Here is a 22943-nt window from a genome sequence, read left to right as displayed (position 1 = left end):
ATGTGTGTTTTACTACTCTTAGTATTTGCATCTTTGCTATATGTGCTCTGATAAAACAGATCTTGAGAAACATACAATGCAATAGCCATAATCTTAGCTTTGTAATTGCCTGAAAAACTGCAAATATGTTTCAAAACCAAGTCATATTGATTTAGGTAAACAATGTTCTGAAAATTGTTTTCATCAATTTAGCATCTAATTGTGTAATATCCTTTTCCCTGGTTCTAAGAAATAAAGCACACATGCCATTTAGAGTATACTGATGCTCAGGATGTTTGAAATAATAGAGCTAAATAAAGGTGGTAGTTCAAAGATTTACAGGGATGTTATGCAACAAAGTACTTTATTGAACAAGGAATATTCAAAGCTTGATTGAACTAACATATGTTTATAAAAACTAGTAAATCAATCACATTAATGCCAATTCTTAGCCAGGAATTACGCTGAAAAGAAAAGGGCAAACCTGACCAAATGTACTATGTTCTTACTGTAGCCTAATAGGAAAAGCAAGACATTTTATTCAATCTTCCTTCCACTAAACCACATTTAAGTGTGACGAGAACAAGCCACAGTGAACCGTGGGTTTGCACACACTGACTGAGCTATGTTTGGAAGCTTCTGCTTATGATTTCCATTAACAGTTTAACGAATTGCCTGAACACTAAAGTATAGTTAATGTTAACTGTTGTTGTTTACACAAGCCAGCTTTATAACCTATGGTTTTAAGTTACTTATCACAGGCAAGCCATATTTCAACCAAATCATATTTAAGATTAAGCACAGCCTGTCAGGTTGGACTCCACAGCTGCAGTTAATCTAAACCAGAGGCAAGAGGTTCTGAACTCCTCCTTATAGCTGAACCAGAGGGAGAAGGGACAGGAAAATTGGAAGGGAATGTCTTGCCTTGCAGAAGTCTTGCTGTGGCACATTCTTGTATCCATGAATCCATGGCTTATGCATGACGTCCTAACTACTAATCATCTAAGCTTTTACACCACTTTCTAGCAAGCAGCAGTTAATAATGCCCAAGGTTCTCAAAGTCTATCATTTGTATTCTTTACTTCAGGGACGGGGAACCATAGACCCTCCAGATGTTGCTGAAATCCAACTCCCATCAGCTCCATTTCCAGATAGGTTATGCTGTGTAGACTGCAGTCATCAAATACCCAAATGAGCTCATTCCATCAGACATTACTAATAGAACATTGAAATTTCTTTCTGTCTACCTTTAGAACACACTTTAAAGCTACTGAAGGTATCATATACCAGTAATAAAATTTATCCTATATTATATGTTTGCAGACTATAACCCTTTAGGCACTATCTTTTTCCCCCCAGAGAAAGAGAAAGAACAATTGGTCCTACCTGAAGTGGAGATTTAAGACTGGAACGCTGTAGACAATGGAGTGGGTACATCTCTTGTCAGCTGACACAGGCAAGAGCAAAAATCTGTGGGAAGTAGGCCTGGCTTCCTCAGTTTTTCAGATTTGCCAAGCAGCCAGGCACTGACACAGTCACTGAAACAAAAAGCAATCCTATCTGCCTACTTCTGCCTTCCCAGCTCAGGAAGAAACTACTAGAGGAGTGAATTGGGGGGGGGGGCACAGAATTGAAAGACTAAACTCAGAGAAGCGTATCACAAAGCAGCCTAGGGTGGGGTCCATTGTCTATGGCGTTCCAGTCTTAAATCTCCACTTCAGTTAAGACCAATTGTTTTATTTACTTCCTGGAATGCCGTAGCCAATTGAGTGGGACATGCCACAGCGGAGTAAAATATGGGCGGGTTCCAGCTCTGCAAAAACACCAACTATAGAACTTGGTGGAGGACAGTATGACCAAAGGCCACATCAGCTGAGGATGATTGGTTCAATGTGTAATGTTTGGAAAAAGTACTAAAAGATGACCAAGTGGCCACTTTACAAATATCCAGCAAGGAAGCATTGGCCTGAGAAAGCACTTAACCAGGATGTTCTGAGAAAAGGGCTGCCGGCCTGAAGCACTTAAGATTGATTAGATAGCTGAAACGCGTGTTTAAGAGTGTTTGGCCTCAAGCCCATGTTGTAAGAGCGTTTGGCCTCAAGCCCATGTTGTAAGTAGCAGAGAATGTCTGAAACGGAAACTCTACGTCGTTGTAAATTAGAAGTCGAACACCAAGATGTAAACGCTGTCTGTGTAGATTGGTAGATACATTTTGTTGATGGATACCCAGAGGCTAGAATTGTGGAAAAAACAGCCTCATGCAGACCTTGACATTCTAGGTGACGACGTTCAAACACCATGCAGTCAGTTCCAACCATTCAGGGTCCGGATGGAGAAGTGGTCCCTGCTGCAATAGGGTGGGTGATACTGGAAGATGGAAGGGTGGAGCAACTGACAGAGTTTGAAGCTCCAACAACCATGGTCTTTGGGGTCAGAAGGGGGTTAGAAGCACCACTTGAGCCTTTTCCCATCTGATTTTGTGAAGAACTCAAGGAATAATTGATTGAGGGGGAAAGGCTTAGAGCTGGCCTTGAGGCTAAGGGGCGATTAGGGCATCCCATGCTTCTGCTTGAGGGTTCTGGAACCTTGAATACTAATGTGGCAATTGCTTTGCTTGCAAATAGATCCACTTGGAACAGACACCAGAGAACTTGAATATGTTGGAATATTGTCTGGCTAGCATCCACTCTCCAGGGTCCAGATGTCTGCCGCTTAACCAATCCGCCTGATAGTTGTCATTTCCAGTGAAATGTTCTCCTGATAGGGAGAGCAGATGGCATTTGTCCCAGTTGAAGAGACAAGAGGCTTCTGTCTGAAGAGTGACAGATTGAGTGCCACCTTGACCGGTGATACGGGATTTCGCCATGGAATTGTCAGTCCGTATCAGGATGTGGTGTGGACAGAACCGCCAAGAAAAGTGAATGATTGATAGTCTGGCCACCCGCAGTTCAGTCAGTTGATGGAGTGAGATTTTTCTAGATCCGTCCAGAAACCTTGGATGAATTGGTTCCGGCAGTGGGCTCTCAAACACTGGAGGCTCACGTCTGTGATAATCAGAGTTGTGAAAGGATCTCTGAACAGGATGTCTTTTTGAAGGTTGGACGATTGTGTCCACCAGTGCATGGAGAGTTTTAAGTGAGGGGTCAACCTGAGACGCTTCTGGAGATTGTGTGTGACTGTCTACTGGTGGGGAAGGAGGAACTATTGAAGGTCATGGGCATGATGTTTTCCTCATGGAGTAATCTGTGACACGGACATGCAAAGACCCAGGATTGCGGCTAAGTGACTGACATTACTTTTGAGGAAATCAAAAGAGAGGCTACAGATTTGATCCTGAGTTGTCTTTCTGGAGATAGATCTATCTCTCCTTTTATCGTGTCCAAAAGAACGCAGAGATGAATGACTCTCTGTGACAGGGACAAACGCCTCTTCTCGTTGATCAGGAAATCATGTTTGCGCAGACTGAGAAGGGTTAGTTGTAGATGGTGCTGAGCTTCCTTTCTGTTTGGTGCTCAAAGAAGATTGTCCAAATATGGATAAATATAGACTCCCTGAACTCGGAGGTGCACTACTAGGGTGATCATTATTTGGGGGGGAAAATTCTGGGAGACGAGGCTAAGCCAAGGGGGAGAGCCCTGAATTGAAAATGGTGGTTGCCTAGGACAAATGTGAGATATTTTTGGTGTGCTGGGTTCATGAGATATGCATTTTGGAGGTTGACTGATGGGAGAAAATCACCGGTGTGAAGGGCTTCTCAAACTGAGTTAATGGACTCTATTTTGAATTTACTGTATACCACCCTTCGGTTGAGAAACTTTCAATCAAGAATAGGGTGCCATTTCTTTTGGACAACAAAAGTGGAGCAGAGACCACAGAAGTACTGCTCGGGAGGAACTGGAACTATCGCTCCCAAGGCCAAAAGATGGCGAAAACTGCCATAAAGGCCTGAGCTTTCAAGAGCTTAGAGAAAGTTTGGCATTGTCAGGCAGAATCTTGGGGTGGATTTTATAGCAGATCCTCAAGCCACACAATACAGGCTTGGACACAAGATGATGCGGTGCAGTAGGCCCTCATAGACAGGACTGCTGCATCATGGATTTTGCATAGAGCAAACTCAAGTCTCCTATCCATGATATCATGAAGTTGGGAATCTCCTTCGCAGGGAACCAAATGGCGCAAAGAAAGATTCAAAATTGGCCTATCTCCCAAAGGAATTTTAATACAGCCCATAAATTTTGGGTCTAAGGCATTTAATTTATCTGCTAAGGTGGCATTTTTCTTAGAATGCATGGGAGAATCCAGTTCTGACTTTGCAATGGCCTTTAACACTGAAGGCACCAAAATGGAATTAAAAGAGGTGCAACTGTCAGTTAGTAAGAATACATCGCTATCTGGCTTTGGAGTAGCCTAAAGGATAATCCAAAAGCATGTCTAGTTTTACGTTTTAGAATGGGAGCACAGGCTTCCTGGAACAAACGTACAGAGAGAAGCTCATCCTGCACTGATGCATCACTCCTTTCACCATCCATTTCTGTTTCCATAAGGAAGTAGGGGAGGATGGAGAGACATAACCATCATTTCCATCATTGCCCACTAGTGTAAAGGGGTTAGGAGAGGATTCCCCTACATTAGTTCCCACTTGCTGGGAAGAGGAAGCTGTCTTTGGTAAGACAGCCGGTCGCTTGGTGGGAATTTGTAATTGGAGATCAGATGATAGTGAAGCAATAAGTGCTTCTTTCAACTGCTCAATTAATGGTGCTGGATTGGTAGATTGAGGGTTTTGACCATTATTCTTGGAAAATACAAAAAATTATGGTTGAGAGTCAGATAAGCTGATGTTAAGATGTCTTTCACCAGCAGGTGGTAGCAAATGATTAGCATTCACATGGCCAACACTGCTTTTAGGTAATGGGGACTGCACTGTAGTGGAGTCCTGAGATTGAGGAATAGGTGTGGGGAAGGGCGTTTTCTATGAACCGGGGGTAACAGGTAACAGGAAGGTAACAGGTGTTTTAAGTTTTTGCTTGGTTTTCTCTGGAGGTGGTTCAGTCACACCTTGAGAGGGCTCCATAGTGGAGGACAAGATGGATACACACTCTCACAATATCGATAGCAGTGGAAGCCAGGGGGGCACACAACTCCTTATGCTGAATCGTGGACCATTCCCAGGTGAGCTGGGAGGAATTAGCCAGCCTCAGACCTCCAATGCTGCTACTGCAGACTATGGGGGAGGGCAGCGTGACTCTGTCAAGCTCCACACATACTCTCTCCATGTCACTTAAGCGAACTGGAGGAGGTTAACTCTGGAGGTTGTATTAGTAACAGGCAAGCACTCCATCACCGAACGAAGTGGACCAGGAGGCAATACTGCGAATGGTGTAAATGCCCCTCTCCGTCTGCTGTACCACAGGCCTGGAGCGCAGTAGCAGGACCATGGAACACACACAGAGACACACTAGATTAATAAAAGGCAGCTGCACACCTACACAAATAACAAAGGAAATAAATGTGATCCCAGAAATTTGGTGGTGGGGGAAAAATAATAACGTCTGAAAGGAAAGCTCAGAAAAGGAAAAGAAATGCTGCAGCAGTGCGTTGAAATCGAAAGGAGGTGGCAACAGACAAAGTGGGCAGCCACCATGCACTGCAACAGCAGAAAAGAGACAACCAAGTAAGGGCACAAAAACAAACAAAAATAAAATCCCTTAAAGGAAGGAATAAAGAAAAGGGTTCTAAGTGCCTTAAAAAAAAGAGGAGGAGAAAGGCGGTGGGGGGATGAAATCCCAAGGAATAGAAGGGAAGAACTACAGTGGTACCTCTGGATGCGAATGGGATCCGTTCCGGAGCCCCGTTCGCATCATGAGCAGTCCGCAACCCGCAGCGCCACTTCTGCGCACGCGCGGGTTGCAATTCGGCACTTCTGCACATGACGTCATTTGATGCGTCTACGCATGAGCAAACCGCCAAACCCGGATGTAACCCATTCTGGTACTTTCGGGTTCGGCGCGTTCATAACCCGCGCTGTTCGCAACCTGCAACGAAAGCAACACGAGGTACAACTGTAGTAGAAAAATAAGGCCAAGGAAATAAATCATTAAACTAATAACCAATAAACTTAGCTAGTCAGTAGAGCCAAGGAGGAACGCTCTGCTGTATCAGGTTAGGAGAAAAAAACTGAGGAAGCCGGGCCTACTTCTCACAGTTCAAAGCTTTGCTCCTGCCTGTGTCAGCTGACAAAAGATGTACCCACTCCATTGGCCACAGTGTTCCATGAAGTAAACTAAGCAGGTAATAATTGCTCAAACCTGAATACTACTGGTCAGGAAGAGAAACAAATCATTTGTTAAAATTCTGGTATGGAAGGCTAGCCAACACTGCTCCTTTGCAATGCATCATCAGGAGGCAATGGTTTTCCTGAAAGAATGGGGGGAGATGCTTAATCCTAGTCCTGCCCTTTGCTTTTCTGTGGCAACTCCCATCCAAGATGCTTTCCTACAACTTTGGTTCCACACCAACAGTTGTAATAGAATTGCAGGAGGGAAGCAGCTGGTGGGGGCATGGTTAAACACTTCTTTCTCTTCTCCCTTTTCAAATCTGCCCCTCCAGAAACTGCATGGCAAGGGAAAAGTGACACCTGATATAAACTCACAATGGAATTTTTAGCTTTGCCTGAACTATATGCTAGATTTGAATGTTTAACTATATGCATAGAAATAAATATGTGGATTGACTTCCAAGTAAAGCCAAGCACCTATCAATCCAGGTGAATATACTGATGACATACAACATGCAAAGTAGTGGTGAAGGCAAAAAAATGGGTGCCAGGGATTTATTTTGGCACCTCGTGACATTATAAGCAGACCTGATTTCCTTATGTTTTTCCTTCTATAAGATTTAATGTTGTTTTTTGAGAAATAATTACACAGCACTGGCTTAGCTATTATACCTGTTTGAATTTCCCCTCTTTTGTATATTAATATAGAAGAAAATAAACGATGAAGCATGGACAACTTTGTTGGTGGCAGTCCTAAACTGTTTGATATGCTATTTTATTTAGCCACTTACAAACATAAAAACCCCACATTTCCCTGCTTGTAGCACCCTCTGCAGTACAGCCACTTTAATGCAACTGGGGAAAAAACATCACAATGCTCTGGATGAAGACAACATTCTACAAATTTTAATTATAGTACTTTAAAATATTTCAAATATCAGTATTAACTGTATACTGACAGCAACCCATGCTAATAATAAAAAAGGAAATAATTTTAAAGAGCTACAAACAGGAACTATAAACAATGTCACTGTTTATTCAGAACATGTTATTTAAGACAAACACTATACTGTTTTTATCCGTTTCTATCTGGGAATACTACCAGAAAATACAAGCTGCCAGTCACTCAAAATACAAAATAGAACAATTAACTTACCATCCCTGTTAGACAGCAAACACACTAGGCCGTTAAGACATGTGTCAGTCACTTCCAAGATGTTGGTTGCACACCTGCCTATTGCCTGAATTGTAGCTGCAGCAAATTGTTTATCTTGGCTTTTCACATAGGTCTGAAGAAAATAGGAATTTCAGTCTTCAACACATTGGTCTCATCAGTTTAAATCTTTAACAAACCTATCCTTCCCTTTGGAAGTTATCTTCAGTTTTTTTAATTAGTGAATGTGAGTGATATAGAAATTGGGCAACAGGCTATCTTTAGTTACCCAATGCCAGAAGGGATTCAACTACCATGTATATTAGTAGTAGGTAGCAACTCAAAGCCAATGATTAGTTTTAGTGCAAGAACACCATGGTACATGAATAGTTCTCAGAAATATTTCAATTCATTTAACTTGCTGAATCCAACTAAGAACAAACAAACAAACAAACAAACAAAAGAAAGGTGATAGTGAAACAATTGCTGCATGTGAAGATGAGAAAAACGGGTTCTTTGGAACACCACAGATGTTCCAAATGATATACCAGTATGGTCTGAAACAACCTATCTTGGGTCAAGAGCAATGTGAGTCAATCAAAAAATATAATCAGAACATAAGACAACTCCTTTCTAGAATACTAGTATCTAGGGAGCTTTTGCCCATCTGCAACTTGTAACAGCTGATTTACAACAAAATACAAATCATATTTTGTGTTCTATGGGTGATATGCAAGATCACAAGTAGACTTCCCCTTACTCCCCCCCCAACCCCTGTAACCTCCCATGCACTTTCAAAGTATGCATCAGAGGGTTGGACGACCCTCCATAACAGATCTGGGGTGCACATGGGGGCTCTAGGTGTGAGAAAAGCAAGAACTCCCATTACACAGCTGGAAAACCACTGCCCAATTGGGCAGGCATCACTAGATAGAGTCAAGTTTCAAAACCTTTAAAATAAAAGGAAGCTGTTTTTCTAATGCAAAAATCTGGAATCCAAAAATCTGGAATCAGCTTAAGCATACACTTCAAGTGACATTTCACAGAATAAGAATGATGTACAAACCTGAAATTCTCTGAGAAGAGTTGAAATGTTGGCCTCATTTGCCAAGTTAGTTAAGATTTCAAGCTAAAAGGAAAAGAATCTGATTAGGAAAACTTGGAAGAATAAGGAATGTTTTCTACATTGTGAACAGTTCCAAATTACAAAATAAAAAGTCCTCAGCAAGTTGAAGGCTGGAAAATAAATCACCATGAATTTTTAATAAGAGAACTGTTGTCAGGATTAAAGGAATTGATTTGAAAGCTATGTATTAGCTCATATGATGCATATGGACTGAAAGAACTCCTAACATGGCCCATGCCTAAGGCAATGTTCACTGAAGCTTTTATCCAGGTGTAAAAGAGGCCTTTTCTGAAGTTTGAAAAAGGAGCTAGAAAAATAAACACTATGTCTGTATTATATAACGCTTCAGGAGTGGGAAACCTCCTGCCTGTTGGCCTAATTAGGCCTACCTTACTTCCCCATATGGCCTGAAAGGTTGTTGTGGGCAAGCCACATTCACCTGCCCTACACCTGAGTAAGTCTCTGCCCCACTCTCCAGTTTTAAGCTGCTGCGTCGTTGGGACTTTTCCTCAGACACTGGGATCACTGACCCATAGTGCCTCCATCTTGGCAAGATTCAGGTATGTTCCCTCATCCATCTCACCACTGCATCCAGGCGACAGTTCATGGTCTGCACTGCCTCTCCCAATTCAGATGTTAGGGAGAAACAGAGCTAAGTATCATCAGCATATAAATGACATCTTGCCCCAAATCTCCCCATGACCACTCTCAGAAGCTTCATATAGCTATTAAATAACATTGGGGATAAAATGGTGCCCCAAGGCATCCCATAGCGCAATTGCCAGAGGGCTGACAATGCTACTCTGTGAACTCAGCCATGTACCCCCAATTTCCATTCCTTGGAGCCAGTCCAGGAGGACACCATAATAAATGTTAATGAAAGCCACAGAAAGGTAAAGAAGCAGAAGCAGGGTCATATGCCCCTTGTCCCACTCTCAGCAAAGACCAATTCAAACCAGATTCAAAAAGGTCTAGATAGGTGACCTTCTCCACTGCCTTCCCTAGGAAACAGATCTTTGCAACTGGTTTCACACCAACTTCTTTAGGAGTGGCTCTCTCAAGGCAACAGGGGCCACCCCTTCACATTATGAAGTGTTAATTACATTCTGGACCCAAACAGTCAAACACCCTTTGTGAGATCCAATAAACCAATAGGGACAGGAATCAATAAGGTCTATGGTTGGGTGAATAGCCACAAGCACATTGTCTACCTCATCTGGCTGCATAAGCTGAAACCTATTCCACAATGCATCATCAGTTGTGGCACTGGGTACCTGACCTGGAACTGAAGAGTCAAGGTCACTCTGAAGTTGAGATATTTTAGACTCAAAATATGTTAGTCACTATATACTGTGCTCAATTCACAATTTCACAACTGCATTTCTAGTGGTGTATATATATAAAATATACACAAATTTATGTAATCCCAATCTTTCTAATAACTAATTACGTAACAAAGTTGTTCTCTTTTCCCCTGCTACATCATTCTTTGCTTCCTATACAGTAGATTATTTAAACAAATTAAATGTAACAACTTACGTTTCTGTCCTCTTTGACATTAGTAGAGATTAATTAAATACAAATATTTTACTTATTGCTTACTATAATTTGCACTAAGGTCCTGCATTGGAAAAAAACTGGCTTCCTTTTAGAGACTCAGCAAGCACTTTTATACTTACTAGAAAACAAGCCCTGTTCAACCCAAGTTTTCCTGCTAATTAAACATGTGCAAGAGTACGTTATCTAAAGTTTAAATTGTTCACAACACAGAGTATATTCCTCATAATATTGCTCAAGATAAGATTTCCTAAAGAGATGAGTTGGAATTTTGCTCTTTTTTAGTATTACAAAAGTGTTATCTTAAGGTCAATGCTGAGCAACACATATATTCATCCTATTAAGAATAATTAGTGTATTTAATATAAATATAAAATATAAAACCATACCTTTAATGTCTTGATCATAGTTGGATCAGTTGACCTAACGTAGAAACTCTTCAAGTAAGGCACAAACATGCCCTGGGGAGGGAAAACACAAATTAACAATATTTAGTAATTATACCGAGGTTAAAATGTAGAATTTTGAAGTTATGTATTCAAAACGTCAAACCTTGTGTTGGATTGACATCGTTGCTATATTCTGGAGAACAATGTACTGTACTTCCCTAAAAGTCAACGTTAGATAATTAATATGCATAACTCTCAAGCACTGCTCTATTAAAAACATTTTTAAAGAGCTAGATTCAAAAGTAAAGGTTATTTAAATTCTTAGAATGCACTTCAAAATGATTCTGAAGATATGTTATATAATGGAATATCAAAGTTCTATGTTTAAAGTACTAAATGGGTTCAGAGTTATTGCAAATACTGCCAACACTGATGGAAATAAAATCTGGTACACTCCTTTGAGAACCTTGATTAAACCCATATAGTCCAAGTAAATTTACAGAAGCATACCTGGTTTCATTTCATTTTAAAAAGCCAGGATAGGTGTAAGTAACATGAGAGAGTGGTGGCAGGAGAGGGAATGCATAAATCCTGAAGCTTAATCTTTAAAACCTACTTCCATTGTATACTTCTGTGAGATCTTGATTTTGAACCAAATTTATACCTTATTAATGTAATAGTACACTATACTTCTTTTCCAGTGAGCTTTATAAAATTGAGCTCATTAAATACTATTAACATGTTTCAGATTTTGTGAATATTTATCAAATCCATGTATGAATAATGAATACCCAAATTACTGTTATGCAAATGAAAACCAGTTTACCCTTTCATAACTTTTTACCAACCACTGTTGGGAAAATCAGCAGAAAAGTATGCTTGATTTACCTGTTACTACGAAGTAAACGTACTAATGATTTAGCAACAATCCCAGCTTCCGATTTGGGTGCCACATGCCAATAAAGTTGTGCAATTGCCATTACCACCTGAAAAAATGACGACAAGTCACCTCCTTTCATCTGGTAATTACGCTTTTCTTTCACATAGTATAAACGTATTTGCGTACAGAAATTTTTAATTTCTTATGTTCTTAATTTCTTATGTTTTAATTTCTTATGCAAAATAACATACTCAAAGACATCAGGTATTACGTTATTTTCTTTGAATTAAAAGCAGCTTTCTTAGCAGATGAAAATACAAGTGTAGAAAAAAAAAGCTAGCTTCAAGATCTAACCCAGGGGTCAGCAACCTTTTTCAGCCGTGGGCCGGTCCACTGTCCCTCAGACCATGTGGTAGGCCGGACTATATTTTTGAGAAAAAATGAACAAATTCCTATGCCCCACAAATAACCCAGAGGAGCATTTAAAATAAAAACACACATTCCACTCATGTAAAAACATGCTGATTCCCGGAACGTCTGTGGGCCGGATTGAGAAGGCGATTGGGCCGCATCCAGCCCCCGGGCCTTAGGTTGCCTACCCCTGGTCTAACCCCCCCCCCCAGCTTTAAAATATACTAAGCCAGAATACATGGCAAGGTAGGCCTGCCCGTTACGCGATGGTTATGTTTGGATATCTATTGTACTCAGTACAGACTATTTTCAATGGCTAAATTAAAAAACACAGCCTGGCTTTAAAAAACCCCAAAGACATTTATGAAGGAAGTTAATCTTACAGCAGCATTCCGGCTTTGTAGCAAAGGCTTTGTATTTCGTATAAGCAATCGGTGGTCTGGGTCCATAGAATAGGGCTTGTTCACTTCCTGATTTTTCTCTTTCTGCTCTTCTTCAGATCCATAGAAATTCTTCTCACTATACTCTTCCAGAATTCCCTCCTATCAAAGGTGAGAAAAACGTATACGAATATACATATTGCTTTACTTTTCGCTTTCAGATAGCACCAAAAACATAAATATGGTATGTCACCTTCTAAATTTTGTTTAGCATATTTTGAATTTATACTACAGCACAAATTTCTCAGCAGATTCCTGGCAAACACTGTTTCTTTCTCAGAGCCTGAAGAAAAAACATCTATTGGCTGCCTGGGCCTCTGTAATTCAGCTGACCAAGCAAAAGCTCAATAAGTAGTATGTCTATATACTAGAATAATAGGAGAACCATAAATCAAATACAGCACGAAACCTTAGCGATCAATCAGTGAATCTTCCAGGGTACAAAATCTATTCCCCCAAACAGACCCATACTTTCATATACGCTTAACCACCCATTTCCCAGAGTCCATCAAGAGACATTATGAGTTCACATAAAATAACAGCCTGATTATTTGGCATGTTATAAAAAGTATATGCTAACTTCAATGTTTTCAAACATCATACTGCAGAGACAAAAGATTCAGAGAGTAATGGTTTGCTGTTATTTTCTTAAAGACTACAAAGATGTAAAATTATTGTGCCCAAGTTACTCTATTCAAAGCTCAAAAAATATCTGTAGAATCTAAAACTTAAGAGTGTAACTAATATGCGAACAAAGGGTGCCCTAAGCCTCTTTTTAGTCATCCTGGCTTTGAAATGGAGAGCTATATACGCTGTGGGTAAACACTAACTACAAAGAGTAAAAATGCAGGACTCAGCATTACTAAGGCATTAGCTGCTCTGGGCCATTCTTATAGTATTCCACATGCTTTTAAGTTGTACACATTTTTTTCTTTGGTATTAGCTATTTAGGGACAGAAACACCATAGACCAGTATTTCCCAAACTTTTTCTGACCGTGGCCCCCTTCCAACCTTGTTTCCTTCCTGTGCCCCACCATGGGCATATCCAAGGGGAGCGGGGGGACAACTGTCCCCCATGGGTAATAATAAATACAAATCAATACAAATCTGAGGTTCTATCCCCCCCCCTAGCAAAAGCCTGCCCTCCTTAACAAAAATCCTGGCTATGCCCATGCCTCCTCCTGTTCTACCAGTAGAAAGTAGCTATTTAAATGTTTTGTTTGTAAATAGAACGTTTTTATTTATAATTTTTATAATTTATACAAAATACATTTACACAAAATAATAGAAACATAATGAAATATTGTTGAAGCAGAAAAACATAGAATCATTTTTCTAGTGCAACCCCCTGCAATGTAGGAAACTCTGCTAAATCATCTATGGCAGATGGCCATCCAACCTCTGCTTAGTAACCTCCAAGGAAGGAGAGTCTAGAACCTCCCGAGGGAGATCCATCTTCCATGTATTATAAAAAGTAAACAACACTTATTTGACCCGTTATATGATACAGAGGGGGAAACCTACAGATACAATCTATAAGTTCTGTATATATGGGAAATTTTAAAAACAAGTGGTCCTCACTGACCTGGTGCAAAAAGATATTGTCATCCAGAGCAGCCCTGTCTGCCTAGATAAAACATACACCCTTACCTGGGAGTAAGGCCTACTGAACTCAATGCAGCTTTCGTCTGAGTAGTTATTTACTTGGCTAGGCGCTGGGGTGGATTTCACCCTGTACCTTGCAGAGCTGGGTCAACGCTGCCAATGGGCCCTGCGCCCCTTGGCAACATCCGAAGGCCGTAATCTGAAAGGCACTGGGGTGAATTGCACCCTGCACCTTGCAGAGTCAGGCCTGGCATGCCACCAGGCCCAGCACTGGCAGCAGCAACAAGCAGCTCCAGCTCACCCAGCTCTTCCAACTGCCACCCCACCACCGCACTCACCTGACCTGGGGGTTCTGGATCGCAAAAGGTATTTCCTGAAAATACTACTATACAATAAGTGCTGGTGGAAGTTAAAGAATCCTCTTCACAAATGGTAAATGCAAAATGTGAAAACTTTGCAAAGATGCTTAGGCATGTTTCCTGCTGTGCAGCATCCAAAGCCAGGCACTCATTAAGAATTCACTGTATTGTTAACTTACAGTCCAATGATATACATGTCTACTTCAGAAGTAAGTCTCTTTCTGCTAATGGGGCTTTCTGCCAGGTAAATGGGTACAGGACAGCAACCTGAGTTTAGGACTCTTTAGGACAGGGGAAACAGGGGACTTGTGATTTTAACAGCTGTATCTTCACTCAGTGGAGATACTCAGCAATGGGCCAGAGGTCTGTACAATCACTGCAATGACTGAATTCATGAGTAAAATTTAACACACAGTGCTAGATGTAGTTACTTTATCACCTTTTTTGTTACCCACTGAAGGCAAAGTTGCCAGGCAAGATCTGAATTCTTATCCCAACAATTATACCAACCGCTAGTGATTCTGTGTAATTAAGCTTGGAACACACATTTTAAAATCAACAGCTAATGAACTGGTGAATCTTGAAAGACATGCTTTCAAGATACTCATTTATATGAAATAAAAGCTAGAGTGTTTACACACTAAATATTTTAAGTCTTATATCAGTATGACTAGCACTACTGTACTATCACAAAATCCCAATAGGGATATGAATCTTTATTCTTTTGTAAGAATGAAGATAATAGGGCTTGTACCAAAATTAACACACCAGAAACTATGATCTTCCTCTATGTTTATTGGTCGGTCCCTTTACCTGTTGAGGCACACAAAATAATTCAAAATTACTAATCCTGCAAGAGCAGAACATTTAACTTGGGGAGGAGGAAATACACTGCTCTGAAAAAGAAGGTAAATTCATAAAATAAAAATGCAAATATGCATTTTAACATTCTTGAATGTATTAATCTGAAAGGTTTAATTTCCATTTTCCTGCATCAGCTTTATTTATAAAATGTCGTGCCCTATAAATATGCTGTTATTTTCTATAGTCAAGCACCCCCTTAACAAATCTTCTCATTAATATGTAAATTTAAAGTCAATCGGTCTTCTCCCTGACAGCACCATGAATTCCTAGTGCACTGTATAATCGGTTTTGACTTGGCAACCACTATTTATCAAAGATGTCAGTTAGAAAAATTATGGAAAATGCACTGCAATTGATATGACTGCAATATACTTTGTCAACAGTTAATTGTTCCTCAAATCATACATTTACATATAAACAGTCTAAATACTGATCTATAATGATGCAAATAAACTAAATTAAAAATCTGTTCTACTACACAAGAAACCTTGTTATGTGTTTATTTAAGAACCTATTGAAAAAAGCATGGAGACCTGCTGATTTCAAAGAGGTTCTTCTTCTATTTTAGCAATTAAATTAGCAAGAAACCAATCTGGTTTCTGAACTTTCTTGCCCCTGTGCAGACATAATACTGCCAATCTCTTAATCATGGTTAAGAGACAGAGTGGTTCCTAGGTTTACAAACACAATCCTCTTCCTTTGTCAGTTTTAACTGTGCTGTAGTATTACATATGGACTGGTACTAATCTGGGCTACCACCAGTGCAGCGGTAATGAATACAACACTAAAGGAGAAGCAGCATGTAAACTACTTGAAGTTTCTTAACAACATTTATGAGTCTGAACACACTGCAGTTGTGCTGGGCCTTTATCAGGCAGCATTTATAAGTGAGCAGCTAGTGATATTGCCTGTTCTTAAAAACTGCAATACCTTGTCATCCTTGTGACAGCAAAAGCTAAAAATGTGCCCATGCCCACAAGAATGGTACAGAAAGAAACAAGGATTTGAATGAAAAGTGACATAACTACAATAAATTTTCCAATATCAACAAAAATACAACTTCATTTGTTGCAACTATTATGAAGGTTTGTGGTAAGATATGGACAAAAATGCTGTTGTGGTAATTCATCTAAAACTCCTTCACAACTGAAAATTTTAAAAAGTGGCTGAAACAACAAACATGAATTATTTTCCTTCACTGCAAGTCCTATTGAATCTAAGAGATGGAATCATCGTATCAGTTACCAATGAACATTATGAAAATCTAATCTACTGCATTATTTCCTTCAAAGTTATCAAATAAAAACAGAATGATAAAAAAATTCCAGAATGCAGCAAGGTGACTGAATCATTGAATGAATGCTATGCATCTCCCCCAAGCACAATAATGTTCCTTTACAAAGTATGTTAATAGAAGTACACTAAAGAAGAAAAGAAAAAGACATCTGGATATGCACAGTAAGGTTAGTGTGCAGGTTAAACAGCAAAAAGATCTTGTTTCACATGTAACTGGAAGCAGCATTGTCTTTTCTGTTCTGACTAGACTGACTTTGATCAATCGAGGTCATGAAGCTATCTGCACTACATATCATAATTTTGTGGGGGGGAAATACTATGTACATAGGAAGTAGAATGACAAATGGGAAGAAAGACTTCAGGATTGCACCAATCTCATCACTGCTGAACCTGCTTTGATAAATACAGCCACACACAGCCTTCGAGTCAGCAAAGGAAGCTACTACTTCCATTAACTGGATAACCCATTCTTTAAGGACAACCCCAAAATGAAAATGGGTGTATTAATTGATCCCAGTGAGAAGCTGAAATAGGCTCCAGAAAATGGCTTGTATATGCTGGCTGAAACTTATATACTCTAATGGACTCTAAACTGGCAATGAGTGACCAGAAAAGAGATTTGTGGTAAATATCACAATAAAAATGTCAACAGCTGTAAAGTGTGCAACAGTTTTTTAAAAATCTATTTTAGAACTCATCAGGAAATGGATTGAAAATAAAACTGTCAATAGCATAACATTATACTAATCTATGGTAATCTTTGAATAGCATGCACAGTTCTGCTGGCGGCACCTAAAAAAGGAGTATTGTAGAACTAGAAAAGGTTCAGAAAAGAGTACCCAGAATGATCAAGGGGAATTATGAGGAAATATTACAGTATGAATGCACAAATGCAATATGATAAAAGTGTCTTTTATTCTTGCCTATATGAAACAAGTCAAAAAGCTAAACATTATTCCATCATTCATTGAATCATATACACACTAGGGGCTGCCACTACTGTCTGCTTCACCCACCAACCCCACCTACATCCTTGCCAACAGCCCTCCCCCATGACCACACTCCAATTATGCCTTCCCCATGCTCACCAACTCCCCATTTAAAAAATTGGGGAGATGGTTCACAGAGTGGCTTGCTAAACTGCTGTGTGAAGAGCCTCCCTTGCTCCATTATGCTTTGCTGCAGATGTGTTTAACAGAGGGGAAAGCAGTGCACATTGCCTCCCATCTCCCTGGGGCTGCCTATTGGTGTGGCTGCCAATATGGCGGACAATGACTACACCTTACAGTGTGTGTGTGTGTGTGTGTGTGTGTAAAAGTTATCTTCTGCCAACATTAAGGGGGGGAATATCATGGTGTTGAACAGCATAAAATTACATTCCTAAGCAATGGAAAAACCCAATCCAAGTGTCTGCACACAACATGTAGGCTAGGACATGTGATGCTTAGAAGAAGCCTTTCAAATAGCTAAGCATGAGGAAAGAAGGATCTGTTTGTCCACAACTAGTACAAAACAGAGATAGATCTGTCCTTCTCCAGCAATATAATGGTTTTTTTTCTACTTTTTTCTGCAAGCTAGTAACTTTTGTGAGCCAAGTTACAAGAATGCACTAATCTTCCAAGATCAATCTATCTGCCTGACTGTAAAGTGTCAGAAAGTGTGGCATTGCAAGTGTATTTCCAGAAATACAATGACTAATACTTAATTTAGAAGATCCAATCAAGCCCATACTTGCTGATGTGGAGAGGAGATAACTGCTCATTCCCCACAAAAATGCTCTCTCTCCGAAATCTACAAAATAATGATAAGTTTATTCATTTTGATACTCATTGTCTGATGGTCTTGATGCGTGACAAATCATTAATGATGCTAATAAGCAAACTGTTGGATCAGTTGTACTGGCCATCTGTGAGCTATTGATGTACATTCCTGAAAGTTACAGGTAGGTAGCCGTGTTGGTCTGCCATAGTCAAAACAAAATATAAAAACAAAAAATCCTTCCAGTAGTACCTTAGAGACCAACTAAGTTTGTTCTTGTTATGAGCTTTCTGAAGAAGTGTGCATGCACACGAAAGCTCATAACAAGAACAAACTTAGTTGGTCTCTAAGGTGCTACTGGAAGGATTTTTTGATTTTTTTGATTTTATATTTTGTTTATTCCTGAAAGTGTTTGTTACTAAGCCTGCTCCTAACAAGCTAGAAGTATTCAAAGTAACTTTTAAAAAGTTACTTACCTCTTTCCAAGGGCTGACAAACTGCATGCGTGCATATCGAGTCAGCATGTGGATGATGACAACTTGTCCCCATTCCTCCACATCCACCAACAGATTACAGAGTTTTCTGTAGTTCTTGTGAATCAGATCTATTCTGTCTGGACAGACTTCTTCAAATGCCATCACAACACTTCCTGCTACAAGCTAGAGAACAAGAATCAAGCATAAAAGAATCAGTAACTCCAAAGGACTTACAATAAGTTTGAACGACAAGCTGTAAGAAAGGGCAGGCCTTTATTTCATTTTATTTCCTATCTTGTGGAAATGTTCTCCAGACAGTGGATGTGCCACTTCATCTAATTGGCTACATCTGCTTTCTTAATTGTCAGTCATTGATATGACTTTATTCATTGGCAAAAAGCACTGAAAGGTGGGAAGAGCACTTATCAATCCAGAGGAACTCAGCCATAGAAGACCACTCTTCAAGCAGACATGTGATTTATTCATTTAAGATTATATACATATAACTGGGTCTATGCCCCTGCTCGCTCTGTTCACCACCCCCTGCCATTCCTCCCACATAAACCCCTTAGAGCTTCTCCTTCCCACCTCATGTAACTACTAAGCTTGCTTTTAAGATTCTGAACCCTATTTCTGAAGCCACTTCTCTCTTCTATTCTGCAGTCCTGCTTTGCACCACTTTTCACCTTCATCCCCATGTCCACATCTCCTCCTCCTTTCTTTTGTGCAACCCCATTACACGCAAACCAACCCCATGGTAACCTCCTGCATCTTCCTCCTCCCAATTATGGAGCCATCTCCCCTTCCTTCTTTTCAGACCCTTTCATGCCCCTGCTTTCATCTTCAACCCCATTCCCTCCTTTTTTGGAACTCCCTTTGCACCCCAATTTTCACTTTCACCTCCTTTTCCTCTCCACCCTTCTCCTTACTTCTTCAACTCTCCCTTGCACACACTTCACTCCCATTTCCATGCCTTATTCACTCTCTCATTGTACAGCCCCCTTGGCACACACAGCTCATGATGATATATGTTACTGTATCTTTAATATGAATATGAGCTTAAGAGCAAGCCCATCAGCTATCTTGTTCAGTTAGATAAGGTTTAGTTCAGTTGATGGATGTAGTAGGTATAGGGGTGTCCACTTGTTAATATCTCTTCTAAATAACAGCACTGAATCTGAAACTTGAAGACAACACATCGTAACAGGAGTAAAATACATTGTGGGGAAGTACTATGGAATATTTGGGGGCTCTTCATTCTTCAATTCTTTCATGTAGTGTTCGAAACTCCCATTGTTCTAGGCGCATTTTGCGATAGGGAATTTTCATAAATGCAAGCAGTTTTTGAGCTCTGGGCGCTGTACTGCACCTAAGGTTTCAGATTAAAATCGCCACTGTTACTCAGAAGTAAATCCCAACCAAGTTCAATGGGGCTTCCTCCCAAGTAAAACGTGCATGGATTGGGGACCTGAAAACTTTCTTTTCTTTTCCTTTAAACCCAACATGTTTTGTTTAGGTTTTAGTTGCCTTGTTTAATGTACTTTTAATGTATGATGTGCTTTTAAATTTAAAATATACTAGCCAGTTAGTTATGATGGTTTGAGTAGTGCATGTTTATCTACCTCAAACTCTCACAGTGATGCTTAAAATCAAAACAAATTTTGGAGTGGGATCATTGAAGGACCCATAAGTCTTTGTCCATATTAAAAATATATATTAAATGTTCAGTCGTAAATGAGTACTTATATGCACACTAGTGTTTGCAGAGTACAGTATTGCCCATATATACCAGAGAAAGCAAGAGATCGTATGCCACAGATGGCAAAAACCTAATATTTACTGTGCCAACCTCTTAAAACATACATAATAAATTCAAACTTTATCTGTCTCCTATAATAATATGTAGTACAAAAGGTACATATTAGCCACAAACACTCTCACATTCCTCTGTCACAAAATTGTATTACATCCTAGGATTGTTCAAAGATTAATGAGATTACCTTACTGAATGATAAGCAGTATGCCACTTTATTTCAGACAGCCTTAAAAAAACCATTTTGAACCTTTTGATTTTTTATCTACCAATTGTTGCTTGTTCAAGAGTTAGCAAAAATACAAGTAGTACTGAAAATAATGCATCTCATTGCCCTGTCAGCTATCAGTTACAAATATGACATAACCACTTGTCACTGTGTATTGCCTATTATCTCTTCCCACCCCTCCAGCAACTGCTTTAATAAAATTTTGTTTTGTTTCTACCACATGCTATGCAAAATAGCTACTATGATCAGGCTTCTGTATGAAGCAACTGATATGTATGCGGTTAAGCATGCATGTGAAGCAGCTTTCTTTAAGAAAATTAATGTCACCTTCTAGCAGAGCACTGGGGATCTGCATTTCAACCTCTAAAATTTCCCCAATGATTTAAAGTAAGCAATTAAATAGAAGTACAATTTATTGAAATGGCACTTTTGGAAAAATATTAAATACAATGATATTCACTTGTTACGAGTTTTCCCCTATTTTTTGGTTGACATTTGGTTTATTAGTATGCACCTACGATTACAACTGAAAGAAAACAGCTCAGAATATAGTCTTGCTATTATGCTAAACAAGTTCCAAGTCCTGTGGGGATATCACAAATTACCAATAACTATGAACGTGACGTTGCATTTATTGTCTCCAGCCCTGCTATGTACTGGTACCTGCTGGTCCCAGCATGTATACAACTCATTCCATAAAGAAGGGAATTGATTATTTGTAAAGGACTAAAGAAAATGCATTATACTTACATTTATTTTCTATATCACATCACTTGTAGGAGGAAAATGTCTCATTGTTGACATTTACAATCTTTTTCTTTCTACAATTTTTACAACTATTTACATTAGTTAACACTGCCTTTAATTAATATTATCAACATTAACTGACTACATGTGAAAGCATGCAAGCTTTCATATAAAATAAAAATATTGCACTTAACAAACCTTAAATGTTGCATATATGGAAAAGAATTATTTCTGTCCATTTCCCCTATTTACATTACAGTCATACCTCGGGTTGTGCTCACTGCGGGTTGCGCGTTTTCAGGATACGAACGTGCCGAACCCGGAAGTACCGGAACGGGTTACTTCCGGGTTTCTGCGCTCGCGCATGCGTAGATACACTGAATCGCGCTTTGCACATGTGCAGAAGCGTCGAATTGCGTCACACACGTGTGCAGACACAGCGGCGCGGGTTGCAAACACGCCTCCCGCACAGATCGCGTTCGCAACCCGAGCGTCCACTGTATCTAAACACATACACACACCAAGATCCCACAAACAGCCTATAAACCTGCAATCATTTAGCTAAACATAAACATAGCTAAACATTGTAGCTACAGGTGCTACTTCTCCACAAGAGTTTTAAGGGGGAGTGAAATGAAGAATAGGTACTCTTCATTTCCCAATATTCAATTTAAATTTCTTATTACCCCAACATTAAGGCTACACACAGAAAGCTCAGAAAGTTGCCTTTTGGCTAGCTAATTACCAGTTAGGCAGAAGCTGACATTTCCCAGACTACTAATAGTAAACTAAGGCACTGTTTCTTTCTACACCTTGGAAGAGGGTGTTTGAATTCAGCAGCATAAACACAGAGGTGGGGCAAAATCAATTTGTGCATTTAGAATGGCAGGTCTTTAACAAGGAGTAAGAATCTTCAGCATCCACTTTAAAAAGTTCACTGTATTTATGAAAAGATAGAGATATGAATATTAACTTATTTGTAACAACTCCATCATATAACACTACACTCCATCCTCCACGCCAGCATTTACAAACATGTTCTGCGCTAAACATAAATGATTAACAATAAGTTCTTTCCAATACAAGCTATAATTTGAATTGATTTTGATTCTACATGTTTTTAGACAACAGCACACCTCAAAGCAAATTTCCGCTATGCTGGGACCTATCTAAATATTTGGGAAACAGCTGATGATCTTAGTTTATTAAATGTTCAATATCCCATAAAAACATTGAATTAAAACAAAATGATTCAATCAAAATGTAAAAAAACAAAACAAAAAACAGTTTACAGTGACACTGACATACTGAGATGAAAATTAAATAGTTTTTTTGTGCAATAAAAAGTAAATCATACCTATAAAACTACCAATGAGCTCAACAAATTCAAATACAGCTTTCCATTTATGTATTTTTTATATTAAAGCAATAAACATGGTTCATTTGTCTTTCACTGGTTGCCACGTTTTTCTGTGCTGTTGCTATGAACTTCAGCCATTAGCTGCGCTCCAAGGTAAACTACATGAACCATCAACAAAAGTGACACCCAATCTATGGAGTTCATATTTTCTCCAGATTATCTATGC

At 39.5% G+C, this 22943-nt stretch overlaps 1 protein-coding gene across 4 annotated transcripts in view; it reads right to left on the bottom strand.

Annotated features, from left to right (window-relative positions):
* Positions 1–22943, bottom strand: part of AP3B1 (adaptor related protein complex 3 subunit beta 1) — a 106635-nt gene that overhangs the window by 73212 nt on the left and 10480 nt on the right. For all 4 annotated transcript variants that reach the window (XM_033164572.1, XM_033164570.1, XM_033164573.1 and 1 more), the window contains exons 6-12: positions 18569–18751; positions 12153–12311; positions 11367–11464; positions 10642–10696; positions 10479–10550; positions 8473–8535; positions 7410–7542 (exon numbers count right to left, since the gene is read on the bottom strand). In XM_033164572.1, the coding sequence (XP_033020463.1) occupies positions 7410–7542; positions 8473–8535; positions 10479–10550; positions 10642–10696; positions 11367–11464; positions 12153–12311; positions 18569–18751 (763 nt within the window). The remainder of the gene's footprint in view (positions 1–7409; positions 7543–8472; positions 8536–10478; positions 10551–10641; positions 10697–11366; positions 11465–12152; positions 12312–18568; positions 18752–22943) is intronic.

This window comes from Lacerta agilis, chromosome 11, assembly GCF_009819535.1.
Source record: "Lacerta agilis isolate rLacAgi1 chromosome 11, rLacAgi1.pri, whole genome shotgun sequence".
Taxonomy (NCBI): Eukaryota; Metazoa; Chordata; class Lepidosauria; order Squamata; family Lacertidae; genus Lacerta; species Lacerta agilis.
This window is presented reverse-complemented; position numbering and strand designations above follow the sequence as displayed.